General features: G+C 54.0%; 5 protein-coding genes across 6 annotated transcripts; 3 read left to right on the forward strand and 2 right to left on the reverse strand.

Annotated features, from left to right (window-relative positions):
* Positions 1-80: 80 nt before the first annotated feature.
* NCU03851 (hypothetical protein) lies at positions 81-1517 on the forward strand. Its single transcript, XM_950768.2, has 3 exons — positions 81-255; positions 350-593; positions 670-1517. Exons 1-3 carry the CDS (start codon positions 136-138, stop codon positions 1221-1223), a joined length of 918 nt encoding a protein of 305 aa, XP_955861.2. The 5' UTR covers positions 81-135; the 3' UTR covers positions 1224-1517.
* Positions 1518-1676: 159 nt separating this feature from the next.
* On the forward strand, positions 1677-6978 carry NCU03852 (GTPase activating protein). The gene has a single exon (XM_950769.3). The coding sequence runs from the start codon at positions 2087-2089 to the stop codon at positions 6515-6517; it is 4431 nt and encodes a 1476-aa protein (XP_955862.3). The 5' UTR covers positions 1677-2086; the 3' UTR covers positions 6518-6978.
* Positions 5487-8858, reverse strand: NCU03853 (peptidyl-prolyl cis-trans isomerase). Its single transcript, XM_950770.2, has 3 exons — positions 8632-8858; positions 8054-8479; positions 5487-7978 (listed from the first exon to the last, which is right to left on the reverse strand). Exons 2-3 carry the CDS (start codon positions 8412-8414, stop codon positions 7212-7214), a joined length of 1128 nt encoding a protein of 375 aa, XP_955863.1. The 5' UTR covers positions 8415-8479; positions 8632-8858; the 3' UTR covers positions 5487-7211.
* Positions 8859-9103: 245 nt separating this feature from the next.
* NCU03854 (D-tyrosyl-tRNA(Tyr) deacylase) lies at positions 9104-10318 on the reverse strand. The gene is made up of 5 exons (XM_950771.3): positions 10159-10318; positions 9909-10087; positions 9799-9841; positions 9548-9741; positions 9104-9492 (listed from the first exon to the last, which is right to left on the reverse strand). The coding sequence occupies exons 1-5, from the start codon at positions 10271-10273 to the stop codon at positions 9316-9318; spliced, it is 708 nt and encodes a 235-aa protein (XP_955864.3). The 5' UTR covers positions 10274-10318; the 3' UTR covers positions 9104-9315.
* A 306-nt stretch (positions 10319-10624) lies between these two features.
* Positions 10625-14166, forward strand: NCU03855. 2 transcript variants are annotated; one of them, XM_011396568.1, is made up of 5 exons: positions 10625-10882; positions 11109-11581; positions 11664-12759; positions 12811-13321; positions 13380-14166. In XM_011396568.1, exons 2-5 carry the CDS (start codon positions 11327-11329, stop codon positions 13438-13440), a joined length of 1923 nt encoding a protein of 640 aa, XP_011394870.1. In that variant the 5' UTR covers positions 10625-10882; positions 11109-11326; the 3' UTR covers positions 13441-14166. The 2 variants fall into 2 exon arrangements, with proteins under 2 accessions (XP_011394870.1, XP_011394869.1); XM_011396567.1 differs by having other exon boundaries at positions 10625-11581.
* Positions 14167-14521: the final 355 nt, after the last annotated feature.

The following is a 14521-nucleotide window of genomic DNA, read 5'->3' on the forward strand; positions in this document are numbered from 1 at the left end:
CGACCACTAAAAAAAGGGCTGGCACATGTTCAACATTACACACCTACTCACCGTGCAGTTTGGGCACTCGGCTGAGAAAAAAAAAAAGCTGCATTCGTCATATGCTTCGGCCCCTTTCGTCCCAGCAAACACACAATGAAGCCCGTGATCGAATCAGTCGATGCAATAAGCAAGCTGGAACACCTCTCTGGTGTCAAGATCAGGCCAGGAGAGAACCCATACGATGCCCTCATACAAATTTGCAATGACCATCCCGTAGGTGCCTCGGTTGATGCTCTCTCCCTCCATGCCAGGGGGAAAAGTTGCGGGTGTTTGAAGCTTTACTCACCACTCCGCGCTCAACGTCCAGGCCGAGATACAATCGTTGTATGCCAGTCATCGACTGACACGGAACCTCCAACAACAACAGCAGTTCTTGTCAGCCGACTTCAAGGAACTGATTGTCGACCCTGTATTATTGCGGCTCGAAAGACCGTCGGTCCAGCCTGGATTCCGAGACCCACGACACTGTCTTGTCGTCTGGGCAAGACCACCAGAGCACATTTTGAAACTGGCTTCCCATTTGCAAACCCTTCTCCAGAATGCGGCTCCTAGTGCGTCAGCCACTCACCCTTGCTGCTTGCCCCGGGTCTGCGCGTATCGTGGAATGACTGATGGGGTGCGACCTAGATTTATGGCTCATGCCTACGCACCGTATGCACATGACGACACTTGAGCTGGCGCACTCGCAGACCTCGGGCGAGATTGCGAGCCTTGTGTCATCGATACGACCGGCGATACCGCTGTTGACGAACCTGACGTTTCTGCATCGGGTCCGGTTGGTGAGACCCATGATATCCTATGATCTCTCGGCCATTGCCGTGTCGTTCGTCCCCGCAGCCGAGGAGCATGACGGGTACACGTACCACCATCTCCGCAGAGACCTGTTCGAGGCAGTGAAGAAGACCGGGGTTGAGGTCAGGTCGCGGTACGTGGTTCCTAGCGCTCATATCACGCTCGGGCGATATCTCGACCAAGAGGATCACGCAACACCTGTGGCGCGGCAAAGCTGGATTCGGGCCATTGAAGAGATCAATGAATGGCTGGAGACCCAAGTGTGGGATGCTGTCGACGGCGAGTTCATGGGCGAGTGGATTGTCGGTCAGGAGAAGGGGCTTGAAGTGCGGGACGGCACGCTATGGTATGGAGGTGGTCGCACCATCATGGCGGGAGAAGGATTCTAGGTTGACTCATGTTGGAACGGCTGGGACTGTTGGTAATATTACCTAGGTATACTTTGTTTCTTGGTTCCCTCTGTACCATGTCGTTGGCTGTTATGGTGCATAGTTGGTGCACAGTGGACAAAGTTTATGCTGCTGAGGTAGCGAGCGTCTCCATCTAAACCGACCTTGTCTACCTACTATATGCCGCCCAAAGGCATGTTATGGTTTGTTGTACGGCTGCCATATCTACCATCCATCTACCATCCATATTTACCGACCCCATTGCACATGCAATCAACACCAGATTCTCATCTCGAGTTTGGACTTGGTGTCATTCATGACGTTGCTGGGGTGGACCTCGTCACTGCTGCCAAGGGTGGAGACGTAGTGCCGTACCTAGGTAGGCAGCTAGGCTCGGTCCTAGTTCTGTATTGCCCAGTATGTATCTGCCTAACCCCGTCCTGCTCTGCCCCTAAACCCCACCCCCCCAACAAAAAAGGAGCTTCAGTACCCTGGCTCGCCTGGGCCGACGAGAATATCTCTGGAAGGGTCCAAGGCGGGCAGGATTCAGGTCAGTTTCCACGCAGGATAGTGGCTCTGCTATATTGGATACCTGGTATGATGCATTGCCAACCTGTATTCGTCTGGCCCTGAGGTGTGTCTACCTGCGGTCCATCGATACGATACTCGCCGCCAGCGTCGCTGTCGACGTCTCCAAGTCCCATCCTCGAGGGGCTCCAGCCCGAACAGCGGAGCAAGACGAGGCCGGCGCTGTTGTCCTATTTCCAAATAGTTTGCGACGTCGCATTCCCCTTTGTTTCTGCATTGTACACAAGTCTCCCGGCCAGGACTTGCTCGTGGGGCCGGGCACGGTTGCGGCAGCAATGGAAGGGAGGCACCCGGTTGTGCTGGGAAGTGCTGGAGGCAGCGGCAGCGGTCGTGGTGACAGGGGTGTAGGGAGCCAACCAAGTCCCGGCCTACAGGGCCCCAGTGACCGTGACCGCAACCGTACCTCTAGCCATGATCGCACCTCCGTCGCTGTCCTTGCGGACGCTTCAGCATTCTCCCGAGACGGCGGAGTCACCGCGCCGCTTTCGGTACCTGACCGCTCGGTTCAGAACACAGCGCAGGACTCGGCCACCATCACGGTCAAGGCCGCGGTCAAGGCCACGACCCTCCCTTTTGCTGTCGAGTCCGCCCCTGTGCTTGCTCTGGCCAAAATGCCAGCTAGCTTCTCCTCACTCTCACTCGCACCCTCACCCTCGCCCTCGCCCTCACCCTCACCCTCACCCTCACCTTCACCTTCATTCACAGCCACAGCCACAACCACATTCACCTCTACCGACAACGGCAGCAGCAGCGGCAGCGGTAATGATAACTTCCGCTCCGCCGCCCGCCCTGCCGCCACCGTCAGAGCCGCCACCCCGGAGCCGGCTGAGGTTACGTTCGATATGTCTGCACCCAGCGGCAATGCGGACTCCGCAGCCCTGCCACAGCGGCCCGGCTCATTTCCCTCCATCTCTCCCGAAACCTCGCCCCGGTCCATGCCCGGTGCTGCCGGCCCCGTGATGAGTAAGACGGCGCCTGCATCCATTCCGGCTGGCAGCCCATCTGGTCCCGTCACTGCAACTCCGTCCAGCTTCCCCACGCGACGCCAGGGTATGGTGTTTGGAGAGGGTCTGGCCGGCTCTCTCGACAGCGCCTCGTCAAGTCCACCGTCACGGCCGTCCTTGTCGAATTTTCGCCCCAGGACCCATACTTTGGACAGTGCCTTGCGGCAGCAACTTGTGACCGAGAACCGTCACCGCATCGGTTCAGTCTCATCGTCCGGCTCGGTGGCAGTCGTAGATGACTCGAGGCCTCTGCCCCAGCCGCACTTCAACTCGCATGGGTCGCCAGACAGTCACCACATGGCAGCTGCGGCTGGACACAAGGAGAGAAAACTGTCAACGGCGAGGACCCGGCTCACCAAAAAAGCTGCCGCCTCCCAACCACCTTCTCCCTTCTTATCACCTCAGCCGTCAGTTGACTCTTTGCCGTTGCCTGTCCCTACGCGGGATGCCAACAATGTCTTGCTCTTGATGAAAAACCTGTGCGGAAGGATGCGCGGAGAGGCCCAGTACCTGAAAGACATGGGAGGCCTATGGTATGGTGGTATATGTTATATAGATGAGGAGAAGGGGAGCTTAGTGAGCGACTCGGGAGAGGGTAGCTCTTCTTCTTCTGTGTCGCTTTTGATACCGGATCTTCGTGGATGTCGTGTACTTCCGCTCAGTCGGATGGAGAGAGGCGGCCGGCCGTCGCTGGAGATCACCAGTCCACATCTCAATCTCAGCATCATCTTGTGCCCTTCAGCGGTAGAAGAGTATGATCTGTGGCTGGCTGCCCTGCTGTGTTGGCAGCAGCTGCGGCCTTCCGGCACCAAGAACACCATGACAAGATCAGGGAGCAGCGTTGCTCTACCACCGCTGAGGAGCGAGATGCAGCGTCGGGCCTCCTCTTCCGGCCTACGGGAGGCTACCGTCATCAAGGTCGGCAGAGTGATGCTCTGGGACAAAGGCCTCGCCACCTCCCCACGGGCCATTGTCAAACGTCCCTCTGCGCGAGACTTGCAAATACCGCACATGGCCTGGAAACGTGTTTCTTGCATACTGTCAGACAACGGCGAACTCAAACTCATGACAGAGCACGATGTCTCGCTTCTGGCCATGATCGAATTGTCTCAGCTGTCCAGGTCAGCTATACAGCAGCTGGACAAGACAGTGCTAAACGAAAACTACTGTATAGGTATCTTCCCCATCTACTCCCCTACATCCACTCAATTGTCAATTTTGCGCCCAGTATATATATCATTGGAGTCTAGGCTGCTTTTCGAGGCTTGGTTCGCCCTTCTCAGAGCCTTTGCGGTGCCTGATCTATACGGGCTCGATTCAACAAGCCGAGGACGTGTATACGAGGTGACCAACCTCAGCTCAGTGCCCAAAGGAGAAGTTTTCAGAGTCGAAAAAACAGTCAAGGTTAGAGTCACCGAGGCAAGGCTACGGAGTCGAACATTTGCTCAAGAGGGAAACCTGATGGAGCGCCAAAACAAAAGTGTTGCAGACCCAGACCCTGCCGTCGGTAATTACTTCGCCGAGGTCATACTGGATGGCGAGGTTCGAGGCCGGACATCAATCAAATTCAACACCAAGAACCCCTTTTGGCGAGAGGATTGCGAATTTACGGATCTTCCTCCCTCCTTACCTTACCTATCGGTGGTTCTAAAACGGATCGTGGGCAATACCGAAAGCTTCAGTCACCAGCTTCAGGCCACTCTTGGCTTGCCCAAAACAGGCCAGCTGAGCGAGGCGTTGTGCGGTGCTGTCGACATCCCTTTGCATCTTCTGGAGCGTGGAAAAGATCATGAGCAGTGGCTCCAAGTGTATGACGCACGACAGCAGTCGATTGGAACAATGCTTCTCAAGGTGCACCATGAAGAGGTCGTCGTGTTGCAATCCAGAGAATATCAGCCTCTCTCGGAGCTCCTACACCGCTTTGGGTCAGGGCTGACGACACAAATAGCTGACGTGATGCCTGGAAACCTACGGAAGCTCGCAGAAATATTCGTCAATATATTCCAGGTTTCTGGAAAGGCAACAGAGTGGCTGGTGACCTTGGTAGAGGAAGAAATTGACGCGATAGGGAGCCAAACGGCCAGCAAGCAATCGCGGTTCAACCAGCGGCTGATGTCAAATGACTCGATCGCTTCCACGGACAAAATGTGGCAGACGGTTCAGGACATGAGCAGGACGCTCCCGGGCGAGGCGAGCTTGCTGTTCAGGGGAAACTCATTGTTGACACAGGCCTTTGAAATTTACATGCGACGCTTAGGCAAAGAATATCTGGAGGAGACTCTGGCAGCAAAGATACGTGAAATCAACGAGCTCGACCTTGATTGCGAAGTTGACCCGAGTAGGATGCAGAACGGCGATGATATTCAACAACATTGGGCGAAGCTAATCGAGCTGACCAGCGCTGTCTGGCGCTGTATCGCATCGTCCGCGCATCGTTTGCCGTCGGAGATCCGTCACGTACTGAAATATATACGGGCTGTTGCAGAGGATCGCTATGGCCACTTTATCCGCACTGCTACTGCAGTTTATACTTCGGTGTCCGGATTTCTCTTCCTCCGCTTCCTCTGCCCAGCTATCCTTAACCCAAAACTTTTCGGCCTCTTGCGCGACCACCCCAAACCGCGTGCACAACGCACTCTGACTCTCATCGCCAAGACCATCCAGGCTCTAGCCAACCTTAACATCTCCAGCAAGAAGGAGACATGGATGGAGCCAATGACCGAGTTTCTCCAAAAACAGCGCCAGCCATTCAAGGATTTTGCTGACGCCGTGTGCGCCATTCCGGCCGAAAGTACCAGCAACAGCGTGCCTGCTCCCTACTCGACCCCCCTAACGATTCTGGGCCGCTTATCACCTCTAGCTCGCGAGGGTTTCCCTTCGCTCCCATACCTGGTCGATCATGCGCGTAACTTTGCGGCTTTAGCCAAACTGTGGGCTAAAGTCCATCCCGAGTCAGACTGGGACTCTTCCAACTGCGAAGGCGACCTACTTCATTTCCATCGTCTATGCACCACGCTCCACCAACGCGCAATGCATTGCTTCTCGCAGATGGAGACTCGCCGAAGCGCTGGTGAAACTACCAGCAGGCCACCGGATGAGCGGCTTCGTCTCTCTGATGCACTGGACAACTTGAGTTATGGCGATGTCCTCGGTTTGTCTGCGCACGGCAACGCTACTGGGATCTTTTGGATAGACGGCGGGAGCATAGCGCCCGGCTCCTCAGGTAGTGAGATGGATGGGCCTGGTATGGGAGGTGGCAGCAGCAGCAGCATTGGCAGCAGGGACATAAGGAACGCCTCGAGCGCTATACGGCAAGGTTCTAAGAGCAGCGAGCAGCTGTCGTCCATGTCGGGCGGAAGTGTGAAGGGGCTGCGCAATGGAATGCAGGCACCACGAAAGTTCCTTACAGGATTTATTCGCAAGACAAGAACGGCTTCACCCGAGTTTGGCAACGGAGGTAGTCCTGGTCACGGGTTCATCACGGGGACAATGGTGCCTGAAGCAGGCAGTACGTCGGCAGTTGCATCGGCATCTGCCACTGCTGCAGGTAAAGAGAATGGCCGAGAGCGGGACCGAGGCGCGGAACGAGAGAAAGACAGTAAAGAAAAGCATCCAGGCAAAGACGCCAGGGCGTCTTCAAGTAAATCCCAAGGGGATCGCCATCACACGGCTCACCAACACTGGCACGAGAAGGGAATTTGAAATGACTTGATTTAGAGGCACCAATGGTTGTTGGCACATGCTCGCTTTGGAAGGCTTTGGAAACCCTGGTCTGAGAATGGGGGCAACGGCTCCCGTACAAAGGGACGTACATTGACGATTATGCCTACGATATGGAATGCGAGTCTTCAGACAGGGTATCAGACTGAGCGCTCATTCTTTTCTCTATTCTTCCGCAAATAATTCTTGTTTAGCTGTTTGATTATTGTCTTTAGCAACGATCATGATGGTTATGGCCCATTCTCTGAGGGCATGCTGGCTATTGACATGGCGGACTATCCGGCAGCACCAACCGCCGAATCCGTACCTATGCCTCCAGATCTGAATCCGAGGGGTCGAGGTTTTCTGCTGTTGCTGGGGATGCGTCACGGAGGAAAACTGCTGTGCCTACAAAAGCGGCGAAGTGGCCTAAAAAAACATTCTATTCCGTGAGGCTGTGAAGACTCTGGTGACTGCTCGAAACACACTGCCTTCAAGAGTCCATGTTCCAGCCTTGACACAGCTTGAACTCCCCAAACGCCAATGTGGATATCATTAGGTGTTGTATGTAATTGGACCTTGGTGCCAACCCGCTCAATGCCGATAACTCCTTTTGTAGATACCCTCTAACCCGAGGAGCACTTCAACCACACACAAACGTTCGAAATAATTTCAAGTCGCCATTGCCTCAACTTGATCAGGAGAAGAACTTTTTGTAGGCAGCCTTTTCCTTCGCCATTCTAGCCGCGGCAGCCTTCTTGACAGCGGCCAGCTCGTTAACAATGGCGCCATCTTCAGGCGCTAGCTTCTTGGCCTCCTCCAGACTCGTCAGGGCGCTGTCCTCGTCCTTGATGCGCACCTGGGCGTAACCCCTACGGTATAGAGCCTTGGCCCTGTCCTTGTCTGAGATAGTGGCAACAGCAAGTGCGCCGTCGGCGCTGCGAATGCACTCGTCCCAAGCGCTCAGCTTCATGTTCATGAGAGCCGCGTTGCTGTTCAGCGAGACGCGCAGGGCGTCCAGCTTTTGCTTTGTGTCAGCCGGCTCATTGTCAAGCTCGGGATCCTCGTTCAGATAGCGCAGACCCTTCTGGTATTTGTCGAGGGCCACAGGGAGGTCGCCGGCCTTGAAAGCCTTGTTACCAAAGTCCTTGCAGTCTGTCGCAATCTTGAGGATCTTGGAGGCAGAGAGAGGCTGGCCGTCAGTGGCTTCGTCTTCGGGGAAGTCCTCGTATTCGTCGCCGTAGGCGTCGGCAGTCTTTGTGTCAGCGCTCACAGCAGCGTCGCCACTAAGCTCGCCGCAGTCGGCAATGACGGCGTCCTTGGTCGGCTTGTCGCCCTGAGTTTTCAGGTTCTCAATTTGTCTGACGACTGACTTGCCGCTCAGCACCTCGCCAAAGACGACGTGTTTGCCATCGAGATGTGGGGTAGGAACGGTGGTGACGAAGAACTGAGAGCCGTTGGTACCTGCAGGACATAAGCGTCAGTAAAAGACCGGAACCGCAAAGTGATGGCCGTCAGTTAAACGACATCGCAACATACCGGGTCCAGCGTTGGCCATGGACAGGAGGAATGGACGGTCGTGCTTCAACTGGAAATTTTCGTCCTCGAACTTTGCGCCGTAGATGGACTCGCCACCAGTGCCGTTTCCAGCGGTGAAGTCACCACCCTGGATCATGAACTGCTTGATGACACGGTGGAACGTGGAACCCTTGTAGTGTAGCGGCTTGCCCAACTTGCCAACACCCTTCTCGCCGGTGCACAAAGCGCGGAAGTTCTCGGCCGTCTTAGGGACAATGTCATTGTAAAGCTCGAAAACAATACGGCCGGCTGCCTTCCCGCCGATGGTGATGTCGAAAAAGACGCGGCTGCGAGCCTGCTTGACGTCGTCGGTAGAAGACATGGTTGGCTTGAATCTAGGAATCAGTATTTCAAGAGATCTTGCTACGAGTCTAAGCTGTACGTAAACTAAACGAGCTCAGTTAGCATATATAGCTCAGACAACTACGGTGGAAGGAAATTGTTTGTCCATGGCACAAATCGTAAACAGGGAGGGAAGATGGCAAACAATTTGGGAGTCGTGATGTCCACAGAGCGAGCGCAAATAGAAGCTTACTTACCTGTCCGAACCAGCTACTATTCTGACTATGACGGAGGAAATGGGTTTATAGGCGGACAATATATAGTACAACTGCACGTTGCGAACAAGACTGCACAGAGAAAGGGCGTCTGGTAGACTGGTTGAAATACAAAGTATGGGAGTCGCTTTCGGTGATGATTTCGTCTCAGGGTTCAACAAGCTGGGTGCAGGGCGGGGTGAATTGGTTTCGTGAACATTCGAGAATGGTGGGGCAGCGATGTGCTTTAGCTCCCGTCCCATTTCCCTCTTCTCGTCTGATATCCACTTTGTACCCAAAGATACCTGATTCCACTCGCCAAGGCATACAAGTACGGAGTAGGTACTTTACTTGCAGCGGCAGCGGCTAAAGCAGCCGAGGCTCCACCAGTAGTATCTTCAAGATGCAACCCGTAGGGGTCCATACCCGACACCATGTAGTGTAAAGGCAGATGCCGCAGTGTAGAGATTAGAGCGGGAAGGGTACCTCTACATCTCTTGTGGGCTGTGGCATCGAAGAAGAACAGCGACATGCGGCAAGTACACTGGTCCGAGCACACTTTTACAACCCAACTATCAACCTCTAGTCTAAACTCTACGTCTAGCAGATCATCTTTTCCGGCTCTACATTTGGCAATTACATCGACCCTTCTTAGGTCCATCTCGCAATCCTCAACCACTCTATCACCTAGACTTGATTAGTCAAGCCAGGCACCTTGTCTGCCGTCGCTTGGTCGTCTTCCACGGCCCCTTGTTGTGGCTGCTTTTGCTGCTTCTGGTTAAGCTTTTGGTCTTCCTTCTTCTTCTTCTTCTGCTGCTGCTGCTGCTGCTGCGCTGCCGGCGTGGCCGATACCTCGAGGGTGACCTACTGTCAAGTTAATACGGCCCTTGGCGTACTAGTGCAGTGTTGGATTGCTCACCGGTCCATCATTAACCAGGGCAACCTGCATCATAGCCTGGAAAACACCGTTTTTAACCTTTTCTGCTTTATAGCCTTCCTGAACCTTCTTGTAAAACAGGTCATACAAGGTCTTGGCCTCATCGGGGCCTAGGGCTCCGTGGAAGTCGGGCTTGCTGCCCTTCTTGGTGGAAGCAAGCAAGGTGAACTGAGAGACTACATCATGTTAGTCTTGCAGTGAGAGTCTGGCCAACCCGGCAAGATATCACCCACCACACAATACCTCGCCGCCGATGTCTTGGACATTCTTCTTCCACTGTGATTTGCCGGCCGTTAGAAATAGTTCCCTCAGTCCATGCGTATTGTGTGAGCAAGTGTCGTACCCGGCCTCCTGATTCATCATCCCACAGCTTCAACTTGATTACTTTGGATGCCAAAGCCTCAGCCTCCTTTACCGTGTCGCCGGGAGCAACAGCCGCCAAAACGAGAATGCCTTGGCCAATAGAGGAAACCAATTGGTTGTCGACCGTGACAGAGGCTGAGAGCACGCGCTGGAGAATTGCTGCATGTGCCACGTTAGTCATTTATGCATGCAATGAACAACTTGAGAGACGGGAGTTTGGCTATATGCACCCTTCATTTTCCGGTTTTCTGTTTCGACGTGAATGGAACGATTAGCTGGTGAATTCTCGATCGATAAATATGCAAAGATCCATGAGGTGAAGACTCGGTCTTTCAATGCCTCCATCTCGGCGAACAGCGCTCCCGTCCCGTCTCCATAAAAATGGCCTTGAAGAACCAGCGCTGCTGCAGAGTGCTTCAATACCAGGTGACTACAGCGCCTGCCTGCCCGCTGGGTGTCTACCTCCAGGGGGTAGAAGTACCCTTGCCCCCGCCGGGCACCTTCCATACCTCTACGTTGTGCACTATTACAGTTCTGGCAGTAGTGTGCTACCTTCCATTTTTACAGCCAGAACAGGAAGAGAGGCCCAAGGGAGGCCCCCCCCAAACAGTTCTGTATCATAGTACACCTACGGACAGGGCAGGCAGACCTACAGTGGGCAGTAATACCCAAGGTCAGTACCAGCCTCGGCAGGATCGCCATACCTCTCTCTCTACCTATCATCTTTCTTCGCCGAATCTGCAAAACCAGTGCAAACCTCCGGTCCTGATTCTCTCCCAAACCACAAATCCATCTCGGATCATTTATCGACGACGACGACGCCGACCACACGAGGCAATCACCAAACTGGGGATCGCCATCGAGCACCACCTACATCACATTGACATCAACATCCGTACTACTCCTCCTCCTCCTCCTCCTACTACTACTACTACCGTTACTCCTTAATCAGAGGTGATTTAGTCCACCCGTTGCCCGTTGCCGTTGCCGTTGCCCGTTGCCCGTGACGCCCTCTGTCCGGTTGGCCTCGCGACAGCTGGTAGCCTCGGCGCATTGCCCAAACAACATACCTCTACATAATATTCCTTGATTCACCATCCAGTGGCACACAAGTCCAAGTCCCATTCAAGTCTATGTCGCTTGGTCCCGCCAGCTAACCGAGGAAGCTTCCGAAAATCAGCTCGCCTCACGTCGTCTCCCCTTCCGGCGACGGCTCAACGCCCTGGGAACGTCACCTAGCGCTACTGTCACAGTAGCCCCGTAGCTTCTGGTCGCGTGGGGCCTAAACATCCCGAAATCATCACACCAACACATTGCACCACCGGCGCCCACCCCGCACCCACCGCTCACTCCGACATCTTATCCTGTATTTGAGTCTGCGAGAAACAGTCTGACACGATGGCGGCCCGAAAGCTCGCGCAAGAAGTTGACAAGTGTTTTAAGAAGGTGGCAGAAGGCGTGCAGGAGTTCGAGGCCATCTACGAAAAGATTGAGCAGTCCAACAACCCCGCGCAAAAGGACAAGCTGGAGGACAACCTGAAACGAGAAATCAAGAAGCTGCAAAGGCTTCGAGACCAGATCAAGACATGGGCCGCAAGCAACGACATCAAGGACAAGGCTCCTTTACTTGAGCATAGGCGCCTGATAGAGACGGTTCGTATCCCTGCTGGTTGCTGAGCATGGACTTTCTTCCGTGTGGCGCCGTGAACACCCCAAAGCTCACCGGTATTTCTAGCAAATGGAAAAGTTTAAGGCTGTAGAAAAGGCCATGAAGACCAAAGCGTATTCCAAGGAAGGTCTGTCGGCTGCGGCGAAGCTAGACCCCAAAGAGCAAGCCAAGTTGGAAGCAGGCGAATTCCTCAGCCAGATGGTCGACGAGCTCGAACAGCAGATTGAAACTCTCGAGGCCGAGAGTGAGTCAATACAAGCCACCATGAAGAGGGGCAAGGGACATGGCGCCAAGGCCGACCGGATAAGCGAAATCGAGCGCATCATTGAACGACACAAATGGCATCAGGGGAAGCTGGAGCTGATTCGGCGATCTTTGGAGAACGGCGGCGTCGAGACCGAGCAAGTGAATGAGCTGGAAGAAAGCATCAGATACTACGTTACCGATGGCATGAATGAGGATTTCATGGACGACGAGGGTATTTACGATGACCTGAACCTGGAAGAAGAAGAGGATGCCTACGGAATGAATGTCGACAACGACAAGGGATCCTCACAGGATGCCCAGTCGATCCAGGACGAGCCCGAGCCCGAGCCCAAGCCGGCGAGCGTACCGGCGACGAAACAACGTACCCCGGCCGATACAGTTGCAGCATCATCGATACGACGCTCTTCTGCGCAGTTGAAGTCGCCACTACCGACGTTGGCGACGGTCCACAACAATACAATGCCAAGCATTAGCAATACACCGGCGAGCAATGTGTCCATGAAACCGGCATCACTGCCCACGAGGCCGGCCGAGGGCCTAAAATATGCCAGTGCAGCAGCCGCGGCAGCCGCCAGCGATAAGAGTGGTGTAGGAATCGCGCCCCTGCCCCCGCCGCCAACAACCAACTCATCGCTACCGGCATCACAACACGTCAAGACCAGCGCAGCAAACTCCCCTAGCGTTGCAACAGTGCAGCCTGTTGCCCAGGAGAGGATAGTAAATGCGGTACTCCCGGCTGTTGGCGGGTCGGTAACAAATACTCCGGTACCGAGCAAGACTGAACCGGCCAAGAACGTGTCTTCTCGTGACAAGGCATCGGCACCAGTCCCAGCTGCCACAGCAACGACTTCCAAAGCAACACCGGAACCAGAAGCCGTGAAGACCCAGCCCCAAGGTCGGAATAGTCCGCATTCATGCCGGAGCTCGTGTACTAACGTGTGTATAGTGCCCCAAACCAACGGTGCAACCAATGGTATTAAGCCCATCGAGGAAGTGGAAGAAGAGGAGTCGATTTACCATCTACCAGCGTCCTTGCAGGACCTGGTCGAGTCATATGAGGTTACCAAGAAGTGCCCAGCATCTGTGGATGCGCTTGCCACGCAGAGGATGCATGCGGTGGCGGTAGCGAACAAGCCGAGTGCTCTTGACACTGAGCTACCACGACCCTACTATCCCGATGTTAGGTACCACACGCACAACCAGTTCCCGCAGGAGCCCCTGGCCATATTTGAAGACCCCCGTCTCTACCAGCGGATTGATCCGGACACCCTCTTTTACGTCTTTTACTACAAACAGGGAACTTACCAGCAGTACCTCGCCGCCAAGGCACTGAAAGACCAAAGTTGGAGGTTTCACAAACAGTACCAGACGTGGTTCCAGCGACACGAAGAACCAAAATCGATCACGGAGGAATTCGAACAAGGAACCTATCGTTTCTTTGACTACGAGAGCACATGGTATGGCATAGCCCCATAATGAAGCGCCCCTGACCCCTTGGTTAACACCCACATCCAGGATGAATCGCAGGAAGGCCGACTTCAAATTTACCTACAAGTTCCTTGAGGACGAAGTATAAGGAGATCTTGCTACGCGTGGCCCGGGATAAAGCTGGCGTGCTCATCGCTTAGGTTTGCCATCGTCGGTGCTATGATCGTGGTAAGAGCATTTGCGCACAACCGGGGTGCTCGCTTTTCCTTGAGCATGGGAATAGGGATATGATAGGTTATGGCAGGCTTTGGCGCGAGTTGTAAGCTTGTAACCCATCTACGGTGAAGCCTACCGACTTCTTGGTATTCCGAGGTGGAGCGTCATTAGCTTTTGGTGATCACAGTACAGCGGTACAAGCTTTCATCTACCACGTCAGCGTCACCTTACCTTCCTTGATAGATTCAGACTTGTAATTCTTTCTTGTGTGAATCAAGGCTCGTCGGTTCGCTGTCTGCCTGTCGTTTGGGAGACTTTGAGCTCGGGATTTGCTGAGAACTAGATCTTTCCAAGCACTTCTGTCTGCAAAGAGATAAGAGGTAGCACATTGCCTCAACTGCCGAGCTACAAAGGTGTAGAAGCTTTGAAATGGCGGATACAGCCCTGGAGCGTAAGAGTGTACCTGGTTTAGGGTAAAAGTTGGTTTTTTGGCCATCAAAACCTCCAAAGATGATCATGCACCCGCCCCGTGGATGATAATGGGGCAGAGACTCGAGTTACTCTACGACGGACTAGCCAGTTATCAGTCTAGACAAATCTCAATAAGACAAGAGGCAACCGTTCCATATGGGGAGAACAAGGCCAACCTAGTCATTTGGGCACTGGACTGGCACTATCTCTTTACCTATGTCGTGCAATATGTGTTACTCGGACATGCCGACACTTGCGTCAAGCCGCACCATTCCTGCACTTTGAATATCCCTCATTGAGTAAGTGAAATTGATGGCGCCCTGATATTACAACCTTGTTATGTTAACTGCACTGATGGCTGGCATGGCACCCACAGTCGACACTCGTTGATATTCGACTTTTCTGCTTAATGTCGTGCAGGAAGGACACTTGCTGTCGAAAAGGAATGCCGCAAGTGGGTGGATTGTCATGTGGAGGCTTAGCCGCTGCCAAACGGAAAGTACAGATCTGAAGGGTACCTGCTTACTATATAATGGTGAAGA

Source organism: Neurospora crassa, linkage group VI (genome assembly GCF_000182925.2).
Source record: "Neurospora crassa OR74A linkage group VI, whole genome shotgun sequence".
NCBI lineage: Eukaryota > Fungi > Ascomycota > Sordariomycetes > Sordariales > Sordariaceae > Neurospora > Neurospora crassa.